The sequence below is a fragment of the Zonotrichia albicollis genome, chromosome 8 (assembly GCF_047830755.1).
Source record: "Zonotrichia albicollis isolate bZonAlb1 chromosome 8, bZonAlb1.hap1, whole genome shotgun sequence".
NCBI classification, from domain to species: domain Eukaryota; kingdom Metazoa; phylum Chordata; class Aves; order Passeriformes; family Passerellidae; genus Zonotrichia; species Zonotrichia albicollis.
Genome location: NC_133826.1, coordinates 30,790,412 through 30,809,361, shown reverse-complemented (window position 1 = coordinate 30,809,361; position 18,950 = coordinate 30,790,412). Strand labels below are relative to the sequence as shown.

Here is an 18,950-nt window from a genome sequence, read left to right as displayed (position 1 = left end):
AAAGGGCAGCAACCCCAGGCGACACCGAGGAGGTGTCGCAGATCAGGGTGAAACACCAAGTTACAGCCACAGTGAGACACAGCCCTTCCCAGAGCGGCGAGTTTGCTGAGATTCCCTAACACGTGTGAGCTGGGCGGACAGCGAGCGTGGGCCACAGCGAGCCGGGACCGCACCGAGCTGGGACCACAGCGAGCCGGGGTCACACCGCGGCCCCTCACGCAGGGCCTGCCCGAGGCTCAGTGCCCGTGGCGCTGCCATGCAGAGCCGAGTGTGTTCCCGGGCCCTGCCGCACTCGGGTGTCCCGCTGGTCCCCGCTGGTCCCCGCTGCCCTGTGCCCCGCAGGGTCTCCGGGCGGAGCGGCCGGCGCTCACCGCCTGAGGCCGGTCGAACCTGGCGCGGCGCAGGGTGTCGGGGGCGGGCCGGGCGTGGGGCGGCAGGGCCCGGCACAGCGCCCCGACGGCGGCAGACAGCGCCGGGCCCCGCTGCCGCTGCTGCTCCCGGGGCTGCACCCGGGGCTGCTCCCGCTGCCGCCCGCGCATCACGCCGTTCCCGCCGCCCCGGGCTCCAGCGGGAGCGCCCTTCCGGGCCGCCCGCCCGCGGCAGCGCCCCCTGGCCGCGGGGAGGGGGCACTGCGGGCGCGCCAGCCCTGCCTCTCGCCCTGCAACTCCCTGCATCTCCCTGGATGTGTCTGCATCTCCCTGGATGTGTCTGCAACTCCCTGCATCTCCCTGGGTGTGTCTGCATCTCCCTGGATGTGTCTGCAATTCCCTGCATGTCTCTGCATCTCCCTGGATCTCTCTGCATCATCCTCCGTCTCCTTGGGTGTCCCTGCATGTCTCTACATGTCCCTGCATCACCCTGCATGTCCCTGCATCGCCCTGGATGTCTCTGCATCTCCCTGCATGTCCCTGCATCATCCTCCATCTCCTTGGATGTCCCTGCATGTCCCTGCATCATCCTCCATCTCTTTGGATGTCCCTGCATGTCCCTGCATCATCCTCCATCTCCCTGCATGTCCCTGCATCATCCTCCATCTCCTTGGATGTCCCTGCATGTCCCTGCATCATCCTCCATCTCCTTGGATGTCCCTGCAACTCTTTGCATGTCCCTGCATTGCCCTGGTTGTCCCTGCATCTCCCTGGATGTCTCTGCACATCTCTGGATGTCCCCGCACCTCCCGGACCGCCGGTGGTCCCGACACTCCCTCGGCCTGCGCTCATGCCTGGGGGCACAGGACGCTCCCGGGCTATCACCCACGTGTGTCACCTCCCCCCGAGCCATGGACGCGCCTCCTGGCCCGGCAGAAAACACCCGGGAAGCCCTGCGAGCTCCCCCCACCCTTCCTGGCGGACAGAGCTGCTGCAAAAGCCGGCAGAGCTATGGCAAAAGCACAGCTCACTGCAGTCCGAACAGCTCCGGGGACACGGGGAGCAGCGCTGGGCAGCAGCAACTCTGCGTTATTCCTGCGATATCCCTGCGATATTCCTGCGGTATCCCTGTGATATTCCTGCCTGCCTCCTGCTCTCTCTCCCTGTGATATTCCTGTGCCCAGCCTGGGTCCCCAGGCATTGAACCCCCAACATGAAGCAATCCCAGGGGTTAATCCTTGGGGGCCAGAGCTGCTCTGTGAGAGAAGCCTGAGCTCCTGAGAGAAGCCTGGCCGTGACCAGGGTTTACAGAACCAGAACCTGGCACGGAGATGGATTCCTGCTGTGGGTTAGCAGAGGGAGCACAGCTGGTCTGTGCCAGGGACACGGGTCTGCTCCGCCAGCGCCACGGGGATCCTGCCTGTGCCTGGGCATGAGACCTGCTGGAAGCCCCCTCTGATGGTTTCTTGGCCAGTTCCCCAGCTCACAGCCCATTTAATGTGCTCACTGCGCATCTAGCGCGGTGCCTTTACTTTTTTTCCACCAGTATCTGAACGACATGAAACAGCATGTGAAATTCCTTCCCGCTACGGAGCAGGCTCTTGCAGCCAAATGGCTGCTTGCAATGAGGAGAGAAATCACAGTGGTCCAGAGGGTCCTCCAGCTAACGTGAACTGTGTTTGCACTCCTTCCCTCTGGTTGCTCCTCTCCAGCCTCCCACCCCTGTGCCGGAGAGCACAGCCCTTTCCAGTGGTGAGTGCTGCTTTAGAGCTCTCCCCATCCTGTGGATCCTGGCTCCTGCTCCAGCCAGCCCTGAAAGGACCCCTGGGTGTGAGATATCCAGGCTTAAGGATTTTTAAAATATCTTCTCTAGCAGCTGTTGTCTCACATCCTCCTTTCCTAATGGCCTGGAAAGCATTTACCTTATCCCTTGTCCAGTTCTAGCTCAGCAATCTTTATCCACTTCTTTGCTCTCCTTCCTAACAGGCTTGGCATTTCCACATGGTTCCTTGCCTTTGGCTTCCCACAGCGCATAAAGTCCCTTTTTATTGCCCAGAGCCTTATCGAACCGGGACAATCCTGTGCTGTCTTTGGCACCCTTCTTGGCTTTCCATGCCTTGCTGCTATCGGGCGCTGTCTGCTCCCTCCATGACACATCGCTTGTCTATTTTCCCGTCCCTGCTGCAGTCTCCAGGCAGGAGGACCTTCAGCTGCAGCCAATTTCCTGTGTTTTCTTGACCACTCCATAAACCCAGCTCAAAGCTTTCCCTGTCCCCACACACATTCCTCTGTCTAGGCCTTTCCACCCCAGGGCAGCTGCCGAGACAAGGGCTCTCCCGCACGGCCCGGTGCACGCACAGGGAGTGGTTCTGTCCATCACCCCTCCTTGTGGGCTCCTGTCCCCCAGCCAACCCCCAGGCCAGCCAACATCACACTCAGCAGCTGGGATTCACACCGAGAGCCCTGTGCCACCCTCCATCCCGCTGGCCAAACCAGCCCCAGCACAGGGCTGGCGCTATGCTGGCCAGTGTCCCCTCGTGCCATGGCTCCCGCGGCATGCAGCCCCGTGGGCACAGCTGACACAGGGCACTGGCACTGTGCAGGGCTGGCACCAGACCACGGGAGGCCAGGCAGAGCATCCCAGGCTCCCAGCACCCCAGCAGCCCAGCGGGTGCTCGCTGCCGGCCCGCCAGGCCCCACTTATCTGCGCTGCCTGGGCCGTGCTCCAGCGTGGGAGGGGCCCAAGGGAAGGCAATGATTTCCTGCTGCAGACATGGATGCTGTGCTATGGACAGGCGATGGAGGTGACAGTGTGACAGCCCCAGCATGCTGTGGCGATGGCACCCTGCTGGCAGCAGAGCCCTGCTCATCCAGGCCACCCTCACTCCCCTCTCCCAGGCAATAGCATTCTGGCAGATGGAAACCAGCCGTGGCTGATATCAGCATACAACCCTGATGTCATCATGGAGGTTGGAAGCTCCCAGCACCCTCTCTACAGAAAGGAAGCAGGACAGAGCCGGCTTATCAGCTGGTCCCTGGCTCCCAGGCACTGAGGCAGATTCAGGGTGAGCACGGCAGCAGGGACAACAATGGCAAGGGAAAGTCCAGGCACATACTGAGTAGCCAGGGATTCTTTAGCTGGGAGAGGCCACCGGACTTTGCCCTCTCTGGGTTCCCAGGCCCGTGTGGTGCCACACGGTCCCACAGCCGCCCATTTCAGTGCCATGTGTCAGCCATGGCCATTGCCGTGCCGGGTGACTCAGTGGGGCCGAGGGTGCCTGTTTGCAGCCGTGCCATGGCAACTCGCCCCACACACGGCCCTGCTGCGTGCACAGGGCTGCCTGAGGTGGTGATGGCTCCTGTCCCATTGCCTCATGCCGATTGTATGCGATAGCAGCCATCCCTGCCCGCTCCCTGATGTCACCTCAGTCCGCTCTGCCAAGGGCAAGGTGGGAGCTCTCCTCCTGCAAAAACAACTTCTTTGGTCTTTTGGGGTTTTGTTCTTAATGCTTTTATCCCCGTGAAGGCGTGGGCGGGAGCCAGCCTGTCTCCTGGCCAGGCCCCCAAGCCAGGCATCAGCTCTTCCCACGCTCTGCCGCCAGCTCGGGTGGCCAGAGTTCCTCACCTCTCTCCTTCCCCTCTCCTTTCCCTCTCCTTCCTGCAGTGGTATCTGCTGAGCAGCTGTCAGAGCAGAGCACAGCTTCCCTCCCTGCCTGCTCCAGGGAGGCCTTGGGTGGCTGGAGCGTTTCACAGCCTGAGCAGGTCTGCCTGACCTGTACCACTTTCCACTGCGAACATTTCCAGCTCCTTCCCCGTGCTCTCCTGGCCCTTTCATACACACTTGCTCTTCCCCCACTGGGACATCAAGTTAAGCAGAGTGGGAAAAGGCTTGCCCTGGCAGCATGGCCATGGTGCTGGCAGAAAGGAGCCAAGCGAGCACAGGGCTGTGGACACGCATTGCCTGCATCCATGGGCTGCAGCAATGCTGCCATGACCCCACAAATGCTCTGGTGCAGCTTTTCCTGGACACAGGCAGTCAGTCAGCAGCAGGCCTGTGTGTGGGCTGTAGCACCAAACTTCAAGGTCAGCTCCCAGCAGTTGGATGGTTAAGAAAGGTGTTGGTGTTTCAGACCCTCTGATGCAGGGCTTTCAGTATGATAAGTGAATTGGGAACAATTAAAAAGTAGGTCTGAGGTCACGGCAACTCTCTTCTTGGGAGTTTCAGCCTTTTTACTCTAATAGCCAAGTTCCTCTGCACAGAGGGAAACTCCCTGTGATCTCCTCCCCCAGCGCCTTTAACACAAGACTCACCAAAAGAAGGCAGAGGCTTCAGTGAGAAGAAGTCCTTGGACCCTTCCCTCTTGGAAACTCTCCCTCTTTTGTTGAAAATAACACAAGAGGTGTGAAACTAAAATTCAGCTCTAGGCGCTTGATGTCAACCTTTCTGCTTCCACTCCCTGCTTGGGCAAGCCACGCAGGACCTGATAAACACCCCAAGGCTTTCTGCACCCAGCTGCTCTCCAGCACAGGATCACCAGCAGCAGGAAGGGGTGAGAGTAGAGCAGCCTGTGCCCTCCTCTCCTTGCTCCCTAGCTAGACCTCAGGTTCCAGTGCCTCAGTTCATGGTCCCATTCACTTCTAGTTACACCCCTGGCTGTCTTACCCAGAGTCCCTCTGCCTTCAGTATCATCAATGTTTGCTGGAGGTCTCGTTCCCCATCAGGAAGAAGGTTTGACCCCCCCTTTTTCACCTCTGCAGAGCTGTTTCCGTTGCTGAGATGGGGGTTCCCCAAACCACTGCTTTGCAGCTCTGGATGGGAAGTCCCATCTCTCCCCGCAGAGTTCCTGCTGCCTGACATCCGCTGCACAGCCCCTCTCACCACACTTGTCTGCATAAGAGGGCAGATTTCTGAGGCATTAGGTCATGGGCAGACACTTTTTTGACCAAAAAGATATCAGAGCTCTTTGAGCTTAACACAAATCAGCCTTAAAAATCCCCGAAGCAGGGGTGCACTGGATACCACCCAGCTCCAGCCCGGCTTCATTGCCATGAGCTCTGCACAGCACAGAGCAGGAAGCTCCTGCAGCCACAGCCCCTGTGCCACTGTCCCCCAGCCAGAGGCTGCACAAACCACCTCAAGGGAAGTGGTAGAAATGTCACCTCAGTGTCCCATCAGTGCTGGCAGGAGAGGGTGAGCGGCCCCATTGGTGCCCCAGCCAGGCAGTGCTGACCCAGGCACCCAGCACATGTTAGTCCAGATGTGACCTGAAGGCTGCAGCCACACTGCCAGAGCACAGCTCTGCCCAGGGGCTGAGCCTGCTGCCCTCCTTAGCATGACCCTGAGGAGAACCCTGCTGCAGGGTTTCCAACCTGAGCTACCTCCCTTGCCACCGCAGGCACAGGGAAACAGCTGTCCCCTGCTTCAGATGAAGGTCTGGCAGTCTGTGCTGAGAGGAGCACACAGGGTCAGGCCACCCTCACTGGCCACTCCTGCCTGCACTGTGCCCCCACAGCTGAAGGGCCCCCCAGCCCTCTTTCTTCTCCCCTCTCCTCTTCTGTACAGAAAGTCACAAAGCTGGGACGGGGAGCAGCAGCAGTTAAGTTTCTAAACCATCCTGTTTTCTGTCTTTGCCAAAATCTCTTCTGCTTCCCTACCCAGGGCGTTGGGGCTCGCCCACACCCAGCTGCCAGAGGAACTCTGATGTTGTTTGTTTTTTTGTCACAGTGATGAAGTGTTTATAGCAACTATCACTCCACAGCCCACAGACTGATCTCAGCCCAAGCTTAGGAAATAACGGCAGAGGAAGCACGGCCCCTTTCCTCAGAGTCACCAACGGTGGCATTTCAGGTCACCAAAGCAGGGAAGTTTTGTGCTGGGCATCACCATGCTGGAAATCACCCAACAACTTTTGCGGTCCCAGATGGGCAGAAAGCTGGGATTTGCCCTCAGCATCTTGCTCTCCTTGCTGCAGGAGCAGCACAGCCAGGGCATCACCACACTGGGAGGGAAGGAACCGTTCCTGCCTGTCCCAAGCTCCCGCCAAGGCTCAGAACCAAAAGCATCACAGATGAGAGGCGCTGGAAACCACACTGCTGCCTGTCTGTGCAGTCACACTCAGGCCTCAGAGATTTAGTGTTCAAAAGGAGAAAGGATTTTGTCTGCTGACAGCCCACCTCCCCGGCGCGCCGGCCATGCCGAGCCTCACTGAGCATCCAGGGGGGAGCCAAGGATTTCCCATCAAATGAGATACAGCTGTTCCTGCTTCCTCTCCAGAGGCCAAAGTGAGTTTTTGAAAAAATCAATTCCTCATATATTTTCTTTGACCAAGGCTCCTTGTGGATGTGGCCTGTGCCTGAACTGCCCAACCTCACAGCCCTGAGGCTGGATCAGGCAGAGAGCGTGGCTTGTACAAGCACGGCTCTTGGAAAAGAATATCCCAGCAGAAAGTCCTGGGGCTAAAAACCATCTCAGTGGGAGCTCTTACTGTGGGGCAAGCAGAAAAACAGGACTCTAAGAAGGAGATTTTGGCAATCCATACCAAGGAGCTGGTCCCCAGCCATTTTTGAGGGACCCCTGTTTTTTAATGCACACATATATTCCCCTCTGCAGCACAGAGTGAGGCACCCACAGGATCAGGCTTAGCTGCAGCTGCACAGGCCTGGCACAGCTCAGTTCCTGCATCCCTGCATACACCCAGGACAGGGAGAGATGTTCCCAGGCACCACAAGTACACTGCAAATCCATGGCCAGAGACAGAAGCAAAAGGGAGCCCTGGGCAGCACACACTGCAAACAGCAGCACACAGCAAACAGCAGAACACTGCCTCTTGCCCCAGCTGCAGCCACTGCCACTGAAAAGGGCTGGATCAGCCCAGGCTGCCCCTGTGCAGCCCCTGCTTTTCCATACCTTCCACTGGTTCCTTCCTCATCCCTGCTGGCCTGGCCCCTTGGACTTGGAATAAGCTGCTTCTGCAATTTTAGTGCAGGGCCTTGCTGGGAAGGACCCTGAGCCAAATCCACGGGTCCTTTGCCCAGCTGGACACACTTATGCAACCCTGAGGATGACAGGGATTGTGTTTGCCATTGCTTTAAACGCCCGAGGGAAAACACTATCTCAGTGGCACCGTCAGGCTGCTGAGATTCTATCGCTTGTTTCCTTTGAAGCTCAGCTGGCAGGGAGAGCCATGTCCCAGTGCCCAGAGGCAGGCTGGCAGAGAGGAACAGGGTGTGGATGGCCAGGAGCCACGGGTCCATGGGTGCTGGCACACTTGGGAGGCTGCTGGCACCCCTGAGATGCTGCTGGCAGCCCCAGGATGCTGCTGGCACTCCCGGGATGCTGCTGGAACCCCCGGGATGCTGCTGGCACCCCCGGGATGCTGCTGGCACCCCCGGGATGCTGCTGGAACCCCCGGGATGCTGCTGGCACCCCTGGGATGCTGCTGACACCCCCGGGATGCTGCTGGCACCCCTGAGATGCTGCTGGCACCCCCGGGAGGCTGCTGGCACCCCCGGGATGCTGCTGGCACCCCCGGGATGCTGCTGGAACCCCCGGGATGCTGCTGGCACCCCTGGGATGCTGCTGGAACTCCCAGGAGGCTGCTGGAACCCCCGGGATGTTGCTGGCACCCCCGGGATGCTGCTGGCAAAGGCAGCAGTGGGAGTAGGAGGTCTCCACGAGTCCTGGCTGCTGGGAAGCCTGATGACACCAAGCAGCAATAGCCAGGGTTTGCCTTTGACACAGACTCCTGTGTTTGTTGTGCTGTCAGGGTGGGAGGCGAGGCAGCACCTTGCAGCATCAAGCAAGTTTTAATTGGAAGTTTTAAGATGCTTATCAGATCAGGCTGCTTCTGACACCAAGGATTTTGACACTGGACATGTGTCTCTAAGCCCTGAGGGTTTTGGCCAAGTCCCAGGAAGGCTGATGTCACAGTAAAATGCAGAGCAGCCTCTAAGGAAATGCATGCACAAACTGTAGACAAAAATATCCCAGTGGGTGATGAGATATCTCTGAATATGTAAATGCAGTTGTTCAGGTTAGGGAAAGACATGGTTAAGAAATCATTTTAGAAACATTCCTCAAGCTGACATCTTTGACATCTGTCAGTGCCGTGTTTCCAGGAGGGCAAAACCATTGAAACAAGAAAGAGCAAAGCTCTGGAGCCAGCTCCTGCTTTCTAACACCACAGCTCTACTGTCCCTGCCGGGGGAGGCTGGCTCTGCCTCCACAGTAACCTCCTGCTTCCCTTGGCCTTTTCAGGTGGCTGCTCAGATCAGGAGCAGCAAATACCAGGTTGTCCTGATGTGACAGTCATTCCCCTCCCAGCAAGACACCTCTGTGCCCCGGCTGAGGGCACATGGGGCCACCACACAGCGTGGGCCTCAATCCAAAGGCCAGGGGCATCAAGCAGGTGGCAAGCACTTCACAAGCGGGTCCTGTGGGACTCCCATTACAGAGAACACAGCTGCTACAGGAGGGAAGCATCTTTTCATTTATTAAAGACTGAGAATACAACTGTGGCCCGGCCACGAGAGCTGGATGCCTGAAGCAGAGCTAGGTTTGGGCTGGAAGGGTGCGGTCTCCTCTCCAGGTAGCCTTCAGCAATTTCAGCCAAATTTCCTACCCAGCAGGGCAACCCAACATCCCCACCCTGGCTGCACTCCATCTGGAGCACAGCCTCTCTCCACACCAGCCCAGCCTTGGTTACTTATTGCTTTGAACGTGCTAGTCTAGTACAGGGTGAATTAAAAACAAAAATGCATCTGCTGTGGTGTGTTTGTGCTGTCCTCAGGTTGTGCTGGGAACCCTGGACGTCAGACCTGGAGAGGGATGGAAGAGAGGAGTGGATGAAGTCAGGCTGGGCTGGGAGCAGAGATATCCCAGGGACAGCAGTGCTCCAGGACAGATCCTGGCTTTGCCAAGGGGTCACCAAGCAAAAGCCTTTGGCACCCAGAGCTGGTGCTGCCAGTCAGCTGGGGCTGGAGGAGAGGAGCAGCTGGCACCCAGCTCCTGAGCCCTGGTGGAAGGGCTGGGAGTCACAGCCAGCCCAGAGGGATGCTGTGGCAGGCCTGCCTTCCCCACTGGCCTGAGGGAGGACAGACTCATGGAGCCAGAGACAGGAGGGGAGCTCCGAGGGAAGGACCAACCTGAGGCTTATTTGAACGTGTGGCTCTCAGCTCCTCCCCGGCCGAACCCTGGAAGAGACGGAGCGGGGTCAGCACTGCCATGGCAGGGTGAGCACATGAGGCTGGAGCTGGCCAGGAGACAGCAGCCCTGAGCCAGACAGGAGCCCCGAGCCCCCTCACTCCCTCCACAACCCCAGCACAGGCACCCACCTTTGGGCCCGAACAAGGCAGCGTAGCAGGGGTGGTTGCAGTAGGGTTTGCCATCGTGCTGCAGGGAGAGAGAAAGAGCGTCAGCCCCACCTCTGCTTGTCCCAGCCCCCAGGTGCAGCAAACCCAGAGCTGCTGGGCAGAAAACCTCACCTCTGCATGGCCTCCAGATGTCAGGGTCTTGTTGCACTTCTCACATCTCAAGCAGGGCCGGTGCCAGTCCTTCCCCAGAGAAGTCACCTTCTCGGCTGCCATGGAAATGAAAGGAAAGGAGGTGGGTGAGTTCAGGCACTGAACAGGCACAAGTTAGTTTTGGCAGACTGGCTGCCTTGCCGTCAGCCCTAGGGAGGACATTCTTGGGCATTTTCTCAAGTCTGTCGGTGCAGCACAAAGGGCACTGTGCTCAGACCCAAGTGTGCACATGCAGGAACGCGGATCTGCAGCAGTGGTGCCACACCCAGGGTGAGCAGGGCTGCATCCATGAGGATGGACTGGCTTCTACCCCACCTTCCAAAGACCTGAGGACCTCCCTCCTTCCAACATCAGCCTGCAAGGGGATTAATTCCTCCCCAGAGAGCTGGAGCCCAAGAAATCACTAGAGCTGGCAGGGGTGAAAGGGGATGCTGGCGAGGACTGGGGAGGAAAAGCCAGTGCCACACCCTGCCAACACAAACCAGTCCCTTCCAGCCACAGCTCGGATTCTGCTGGCACCATGGCAAACCAGAGCAGAGCTGGAGCCTGGCAGGGGTTCAGGCAGCCATGGGAGGGACAGCATGGGAGCCAGGACATGTTTGTGGAGAGAGGGGGGAGCACAGGGGGCCTTTTAATTGGAGCACAGCGGGGGAAAAGGGTATTTTCTGCAGGCATGTGTGCTCTTCATGTTGGCAGCCAAGCTCCTGGGAATTTATTAAGTGATTAAACAGAGCTGTCCACAGGAATCATGTCAAAGTCAGGTCTGAACACCGTCCCCATGCCTGCAAACGGGACCAAGCCAGTGTGGGTAGTGCATGCCCTGGGGGGCCCTGGGCAGCCTGAAGCACCTTTTGCAGTCCAAATATGTCCACAACAGCCTGTGCAAGGAGCAAGCTGGTGGCTGCAGAGGTGGCAGCGGGGGCAGAGCCCAAATGTCACAAGGCAGCCCTGCTGCCATTCCCCAGTGGCACAAAGGGCCCCCTGTGCCTGCAGCCTGGCAGCAGCAAGTGTCCTCCCCCGGGTGCCCCCAGGAGCCTGAGCCTGGCCCGAGGCAGGACCCTCCTGTCACTGCAAGGTTTCTGCAAGGAGCACAGCCTCTCCCCCTCCTGCACATGTATTTGCACCTGGAGCCCTGCTAAGGCTCTTTACAGCACTCAGGCATGAAGGCAAAACTCCTGCAAACCCCATCCCTGGTCCTCAGCATCACCTCCTCCCCAGCCCTGCTCTCTACAGACACAATTTAGCCCAGAGCAGCCTGAGGCACGCCCAAGCAGGACCGCCAGGCTCCAAAGCCTCAGGGTGCCCCAGAGCCAGGCTTGCTGTGCCTCCTCTACCAGCACTCTGGATAATCTGCAGGCACTGAAATCACGCATCCAGCTTGGTCTTCCAACAGCTTTTGAACCCTCCTCAGCCTCTCATCAACAGAGACATTTCTAATAAGTGCAAGCGTGATAAGTACAAGGTCAAACCCCTCCTTGGTCAAACGGTGCCATCCCAGCTGCTCCATGGCCACACCTGTGGGCACAGCAAACCCAGCTCTGGCTGACTGACCCACACCAAGGGAAGGCACACACTGCCACCAGCACCTCGGTGCCTCCTGATATCAACCACAAACTCTATTGTGCCTGAACCACCGTCCCAAAGCCTGGCTGCGAGCAGTGAGTTCAGGGCAAGGCAGCGCTGCCCAGCCACAGGAACCACAGCCCAGCAGCTCTCTGGGCAGTGCCCACGCCAGCCCCAGCACAGCTCCCCAGGGTGGGCATCCCTGACACGCACACAGAGCAGTTCCTGTGTTTGAGCCTCCAGCTCCTTGGCTGAGCACAAATAGTTGGGGCACAGGCACAAGCAGAGCAGAAATAAAGCAGAGGAAGAAGTCAGTGATGGCACCTGGGTTCCAGATCCCTCATCTTCAGTAAATCAGAGAGCAAGGAGTGTCTCTAAGCTGCTCCCAGCAAACCCCCTCGAGTTCAGCTATGCCAGGCAAGTGGAGAGGTCTGGCAGAGGAACCTGCCCCTTCCAAAAGGTGACAGAAAAGTGAGAAGCTCAAACCCCACATACCCTCAGACAGGACAGCAGGTCCACGGCCCCAGAAGGGGCAGGAGCTTTGGGCCCCAGTTTGGAAGGAAGACATCTGCGGGAAGCCCAGCAGCAGACAGCAGCCCAACAAGGCTCACACCTACCCTGCAACAGCAGCTTAAAAATAGCACCCAGAGGTGTCATTCTGCTGTGCTCAACCACACAGAGCAACGTGTGGGCGACCCACTGACCCAGGCACTTGCCCGAAGGCACGATTTGCCATTGGGAAGGTGCTTGCTTCACCTGCCCAGGCTTTCAGAGCAGCGGGCTTTACCAGCCGGCCCTTTGGGCTCCAGAGCGGCTCAGAGCTGCGGGCTGTGCTGGGGAGGAAGTGGGGCTGGGCTCCCTTCTGCTCTGGAAGCACCCAGAGCCCCTCTGCAGCCAGGATCTCCTTGGGGTGCATCTACAGGATCCCCCACCCGGGGCACCCCGGGGACCCACAGCGCAGGGCTGAGCAGTTCTGGGATAGCCCAGGAATCTGCAGAGCTGGGCTGCGCAGCACGGGGGCCAGAAGCCGGGGGGCCCAGAGGGTGCCCAGCCTGGCATCGGTGCCCGGCAGGTGCCCCGAGGCGGGGGCGGCTGGGACGGGGCAGGAAGCCCTTACCGAAGTAGACCTCCTTCTGGCAGCGGGGACACTTGGGCATGCTGTCGGCTCGGCTGGGCTCGGGGCTCCTCTCGCACCGCCTGTGGGATGCTCCACGCCGGCCCCGCCGAAGTCACTGCTCGGCTGCCCCGCCCCGCCCCGCCCAGATGTGCGCTCCGCCCCGCCCAGATGTGCGCCCCGCCCCTCCCAGATGTGCACCGCACCCGCAGCTGGAGGGGACAGCCCGGGGCACGGCCCTGCGAGGGCTCCCGAGGCGGGGTCCTGCGCCCCCTCCAGCCCTGCACCCCCTGCCCCTGCACCCCTCCAGCTGCACGTCCTTTGCAGGGCACAGCCCCACAGCCCCGAGCCCCGCTGCCCCCAGACCCAGCCCTGTCCCCTCGGCACCCCGGCCCTGCCCACGCGTGGGCTGCGGGGGGAGCCCCGCTCCGAGCGGGAGCTGTGGTCGGCATCTCTCATTAACGAATTAACCCCACTCCCAGACAGAGATTCGCGGGGTGCTGCCCACCCGGGCTCGCCCCCTCCCTGCACAAATACATTTTTCTCCCAAGGGAGTGTAAAAGTGGAGCCTCAGGCAGGGTCTCCTGCCCATGGGGAATTTTGGGGTGCGGGGTGAAGCGGGCGGGAGCTTCAGGACTGTGACCCAGCTCCTGCAGGACATTGGGAATGGCGTGGGTGCGGCACTGTGGAGAGCCAGCCCAGCTGTGTCACCGACTTTGTCATTTTATTGGGAGGGAGGACTTGTTGTTCCTTTGTGCTTGGCTGTGAAGGAAATGAAAAGCCTATCCAAAGGTCTGTTTTGTATGAAACAATCCTCCCCAGGGCACGTTGCTGTGCTGGAAAGGTCATGAGGGCTTGTGAAAGCCAGCACCAGGACGCCTAGTGCCAGACTCCCGAAATGCGAGGCATCCCTCCCGCCACAAACGGGGCCCTGCTGACACCGGATCCACCCGTGGGTGCAGGAGAGAGGCGGCAAGCTGTGCCCAGAGGCGAAGTTCGTGTTCAGCTGGGACTGCTTTAGGAGCCAGCCTGGCTCCAGGAGCCAGCACAATGCCCCTGCTGATGGTGCCTGCTGCTGCCGCTATTCCTGGTCTGTGAGCCCACAGGTGGCAGCCCCACTGCAGGCTGGGGGCACCATCCTGCCCCAAGGGCAGCGCTGGGCTCGGCAGGGCGGGCAGGATGTCACCGGGAGCAGTGAGGCGTGAGGCCTGAGTCATGCTGAGATGCTGAGACGGTGTCTTACAGTGTGGGAGGGGAAGCAGAGTGTCCTGCAAGGGCCTCCACCCTGCCTCCTCCCCATTCTCCCTGCCCTGAGGCGCCAGTACATGCTGGCACCCGTATGTCAGCCACACCACATCCCCCTGTACCCACACACAGCACTCAGTGAGCACCTGGCTGGGTTACCCAGGCCAGGACTCTTCCCCCACCCTGGTGAAACATAGGGGACAAGAGATGTCCTCTCCCCCCTCTGGTGGCCCTGCTCCCCCTCCTTCATGGTGCCAGGCTGCTTTGGGGCCACTGGCTGCCTCAGACAGATACCTTCAGCTGCAATCCCTTTTAAGGCAAGTTTTGGGCAGGCCAGCAGCTGAAAACTGCCCTCCTGCAAGTCCCTCCAGCTGGCCAGCCCTGTGGCCAGTCCCCATGGACCACTTGGCCCAGCTCCTCCTGTGTCGGGAATGTTCCCACCCCGGCTGGGGCAGCAGGTGCCTGTGCATGGCACCGCACACCAAGTGACCTGGCTGGAGCACAGCCTGGCTGTCCCCTCCTCTCCGTGTCCCCAAGGACTCTCTGGAGATTGTTCAGCTCACTCAAGAGAGCAGGCACAGGACATGGGCCACTCTCACAAAGAAGGCAGCGCTGAGCCACACGATGCTCTCTGCCAAGCCTGCCTGCACGGGGCTGTGTGCCTGCTGGTCCCTCGTGGCTCTTGGCTGTCCTGGCTGGTCCTGCTGGGTTACCAGAACCCATGGACCTTGGGCTACAGCCAGCCTGCTTCACCAGGAGTGAGCCAAAGCACGGAGCTGTGTGCCCTGCAAATCCACATGAATCCCAGCAGGTCCATCTCAGTGGGAAGGCTGCTGTGGGGCACAGCCCTGGATCCTGCACCCCATGGGAGCTGTGCCTGCACCCTGCCCACTGCTGTCCCCCTGATCTGGCAGAGGGCCCCAGCAGGGAGGGAGGAAGGGCTACAGGTGCTCCCAGAGCACAGCAGCATCTCAGGAGCCCATGGGATACAGCCTCTGGCCCATTTTACAGGGAGCAGGTCCATAAACACTTGGATTGCTGGTGTTCAAAACCCATCAGCGCTCTGTGATGGAGCAGTCCCACTGTGCTGGAGGGAGCTGGCTGGAAATGCTGCAGAGGATGACATTTGGGATCACTGCTCCTTCTGCCATCCAGGGTCCCCCCAGGACACAAACCCGACTGTGTGGGAGCATTCCTGGATTGGCAGTGAGCAGCAGCCAGCTCATCCCTCTTCATTGGGGCGCTGCCCATGGTGCCGTGCCCACGCATACAGACAAGGTCATGCAGTGGGCAGCTCCAGGGCTGGGCAGAGACAGCACCAGGGAGCAGCAGGAGAAGGGCAGGGGTGGTATTTTCAGCAAAGCCAGGTCCCACCCAAAACATCATTTCAAATCAAGGTTCATAGCCTGACAGGGAAACAACCCAGCCAGCGCCAAGGAGAGCAGTCTCTTCAGGAAAGCACAGCTTTATCTTATCTGCAGACCTTGTTCCAGCTAATTTAACCATTAGACTGAGCATGCTTCAGCTGTCAATGTCCTCTGATAGGAATCTGTGGGTGAGGCTCTATCCTGAAGCATCAGGCGCCAGCGCTCCCCGATGGCATGGCAACAGCCCTGGAAATCCTGGGCTGTCTCATCTGTTTGTTTGGGTGGTGTTGTTATGGCCAGGGCTATCCCCTCCCTTGGCAAGAGCCAGCACCAGCTCCCCAGCTCCATCTGTGCCCTATTTTGTGAAAGGTCCCTCCAGCCCCAAGAGTTTCTTGGGCTCCCAGGGCAGAGTTGCGAGTCAAGAGCTCCTGGGTGCGCCAGAGCTGCCTGCCCAAGTATCTCCCTCAAGCATCTTGGCCACTGGTGACTGCTGCACTAACAACTGGGAAAGCCACTGGCATTTTTGCAGGCAGGGCAGTGACATAAGCCAATTTGGGTTTGTTTTGCTAACACAGCAAGAAAAAACCAGCTATTTCCATGTAGCAAACCAATCCATCTGCCCAGGCAGCCGCTGCAGGCCCCCCCTCCTGCCCCACCTTGCTGCAGTGGGGCTGGGGCTCCCACAGTTCTCACAGCCCCCACCAGCCTTGCACAGAGGGCAGAGGATGCACCAGTGAGGGGTGACCCAGGGACCAGTGACACCTCCGTCCAGCATTGTCCCAGCACCCTCACTACTGTGAGTCCTGCAAAATCTCCCTCCCTGGCCATGCTTCAGCTCACTCTTGTGCGTGTCAAAGGCCCTCTCAGCCGTTTATTTGTTGTAAAATATGCACCACACAACCCAGTGTGGAACTCTAATTTGACAAGAAAATTATAGGGTGGCTTAAAACAAGCCTGGCAGGAGCTGGGGGAGCTGCCAGGCGCGTGATGCCGCCAAGAGGAGCTCTCGGGGTGCCCTGCAACGGGGGCTGGCAGGCTCTGCCCCCGCTGCCCTCCATCCCCTCGGAGCTGCACACGGCTAATCCCATTACAGACAGACAGGAAAACAACAGCACCGAGGCGGCTGTCAGGGCAAATTACCCCCGAAGGAAAACCTCTGGGAAACATCTTCATGGAGCTGACAGGGCAACTGCTGCCTGGGAGGAGCTGTGGGCAGCAGGAAAGGCCTTGGGGGCTTGGGAAGGGGCTGGAAAGGGCCAGTCTGTGGGTTTGAGGCACACCCACCAGCACACCAGCACACTGCCACTGTGCTCTAAAGCCCCAAATGGCTTGAGCCTGTCAAAATATGCTCGCTGCCACGCCAAAATCCGTGCTCTGTGCCCTTGGGGACACAGTGCAGAGCCGTCCTGCCTCGGGCATGGGCAATCACATGTCTGCTTCCAGCTGAGGCCATAAAAATGCTTCCAGGCTGCCCCCAGAGCCCCGTGTCAGGTCAGCTCTCACCCTCGGAGGCAGGGTGTGAATTATCACCCCGGGGTTAAGGTTACACTGCACCATCAATAACAAACATGGAGCTGCTCCCGCCTCAGCGCGGATGGAGCACGCAGGGCTGCCCATGGGGACAACAGGGACACGGTGCAGCTTCCATCCCTGTGACAAAAGGGTGTGGCAGCCCTTGTCCTCCTTTCCAACCCTGCCTAGATGTGGAAAATCTCCTCCAATTCCACCCAGGCTTCCTGAGTCTCCCTGAGCACAGTCTGGCCAAAGTCTCCGCTGCCATCTGCTCTTTTCTGCAAGTTTCCATTAGTGGCAGCCCAAGGAAACCTCCTGGCTAAATCCTGCTGGGGGAGGATTTGGTACATTTTCCTGGCATGGCCTGCCTGTTTGTATTGTGGCTATCAAATGGGGCCAGGATTGTCAAGGAAGCAAAGTCTGCTGCTTTGGAAAGCTGCCCAGTGTCCAGGAGGGGTTTTCTCTGCCTGCCAGGGAGATGCACATGGGTGCTGGGGCTGGCAGCGACTGTGGACAGCACCCAGGGGCTGCTCTCAGGGCATCTGTGCCAGGGATCACCTCCCCAGCCTCCCTGGCAGCACCACTTGCCCTGGCTGGCTCCAGACTGTTGATGCCGCACCTTTTATTCCTGGTTAAAAATTCACTGTAGGTGAGGCAAAGGGGTGCAGAAGTGTTTGCTCTCTCTGTGAGCACGCAGCCCAGCGTGGTCACGCCGTGGCAGTGGAGCAGGAAGGTGAAAAGGATGTGATTACTGTGCTCTGACATCCCCAGGCACGACAGAGGGCCAGGCCAGAGGAGGAGGAGGAGGAGGAGGAGTCACAGGTTTGCTCACAGTAGCAGCCTGCACTCCTCCATCCCAGCACAGGTATTGCCCCCCCAGCAGCCTGCCCCTGGGCACTCCAGGAGCCCCTCGAGCTCCCAGGAAGGTTCCCAGCTGCTCACCCTGCTGAAAACCTATAGGCTGATGCAGAGCTCTGCCTGCATCCTGGGGTGTTCCCTCTGGTGAGGGGGAGCCAGCAGCACCCTCAGGGGCCACAGCCAGAGCCTGCTCCTGCAGCTCTCCCTGTGTGACACTGCAGGGCACTGGCAGGGGATTTACAGCCCAAGTCCTTCTCCTCTGCTTGGTTTTGTGCCATTCCTTCTTCTTCATCCCTGCCTGCCCACCCACACCCAGTTCTTTACCCTCCCACTGGGACCAGGCCAAAGCTCAGGAGAGCCCCTGTGCTGGCTCCAGGGAGCAGCTGAGCCAGCTCTGGGCTGTGTGGAAACGAGCTGTGCTTACTGGGTCACTTTCAATATCCCATCTTAAATCACATCTTCCAGCACTTCATCCCTTTTGGCTCCTGTTTATTGACTTCCCAGCAAACGCTTTCAATCTGTCTGGCTGTGCTGCCCGGCTGTGCTGCTCTGGGCCCTGGTGTCCCTGAGCCATCCTGTCCTGCTGTGTCCCTGCATCCCAGGAGCCCTCCACACCCTGATGGCTACATCCCCTTCCCTCATGGACTGGCTCAGGTGTACCCAGGGCTGCCCTTACCATTCCCACCCCTACCAGCTCCTTTCCTGGTGTTTCCCACGTGTGCTGTGCCTCTCTGGGAGCAGCCTTTGTGCGCTCTCCATCCCTTTTCTGGGCCATGAAGGATGGCACAAGCTGTGCAGCCCCGTTTCTGGTGGCACAGGCACCCTCAGCCTTGTGTTGAGAAGCACCAGGAGGTGACAATCCTGCTCCTCCTGCAGCCTGGGGACACCCAGGCTGGCACCCATCACCCGCACTGCCCTCAGAATAGTTTGACCAGGAAACCTGGGAGCCAGCAAGTGAAATGGCCCACGACAAACTCACAGGGCTTGGGGGATTTCCAAGCAAAGCTGCATCCACTTTGTTCTCTATTTTCATCTGTACCCTGGAGAGCTTGTCTGTAATCATCAGGGCCCTGTAACTTTTTTATCCCACTAGCAAGTCCAAGCTGAAAAAAAAAAATAAAATATTTGACATCCCTGAGGGGAAGGATGTTTTCCAAGCCTCAAGTAAAGGAGCACTTTAAGCTCACATAGGCCTCCCAAAAATAAATACAAAAATGCATCAAGGATCAGAGGCCAGAGCTGCCTTCCCTGCTTGAGCAAAGTGCCACTCTGCTGTGTCTGTGCCCTGCTCCCCACAGTGACCCATGAGCACAGGGACAGCCCCAGCCCCTCAGCACACACAGATAAACCCATATAGACCCCAAAGCCTTCCTACAGCCTTCAGGTTCCTGCTCTCAACAC

General features: G+C 59.1%; 2 protein-coding genes across 4 annotated transcripts in view; both read right to left on the bottom strand.

Moving 5' to 3' along the window:
* TEDC1 (tubulin epsilon and delta complex 1) overlaps positions 1-822 on the bottom strand; it is a 70,334-nt gene extending 69,512 nt beyond the window's left edge. For 2 of the 3 annotated variants that reach the window (XM_074546508.1, XM_074546509.1), the window contains exon 1: positions 391-822. In XM_074546508.1, coding sequence (XP_074402609.1) covers positions 391-807 — 417 coding nt within the window. In that variant the 5' untranslated portion in view covers positions 808-822. Of the gene's footprint in view, positions 1-371 lie in introns of all 3 variants that reach the window. The other variant, XM_005493598.3, reaches the window with a different exon arrangement.
* Positions 823-8,834: 8,012 nt separating this feature from the next.
* Positions 8,835-12,718, bottom strand: CRIP1 (cysteine rich protein 1). Its single transcript, XM_005493597.4, has 5 exons — positions 12,571-12,718; positions 9,852-9,946; positions 9,702-9,759; positions 9,513-9,560; positions 8,835-9,185 (listed from the first exon to the last, which is right to left on the bottom strand). The coding sequence occupies exons 1-4, from the start codon at positions 12,608-12,610 to the stop codon at positions 9,520-9,522; spliced, it is 234 nt and encodes a 77-aa protein (XP_005493654.1). The 5' UTR covers positions 12,611-12,718; the 3' UTR covers positions 8,835-9,185; positions 9,513-9,519.
* Between the last annotated feature and the right edge of the window lie 6,232 nt (positions 12,719-18,950).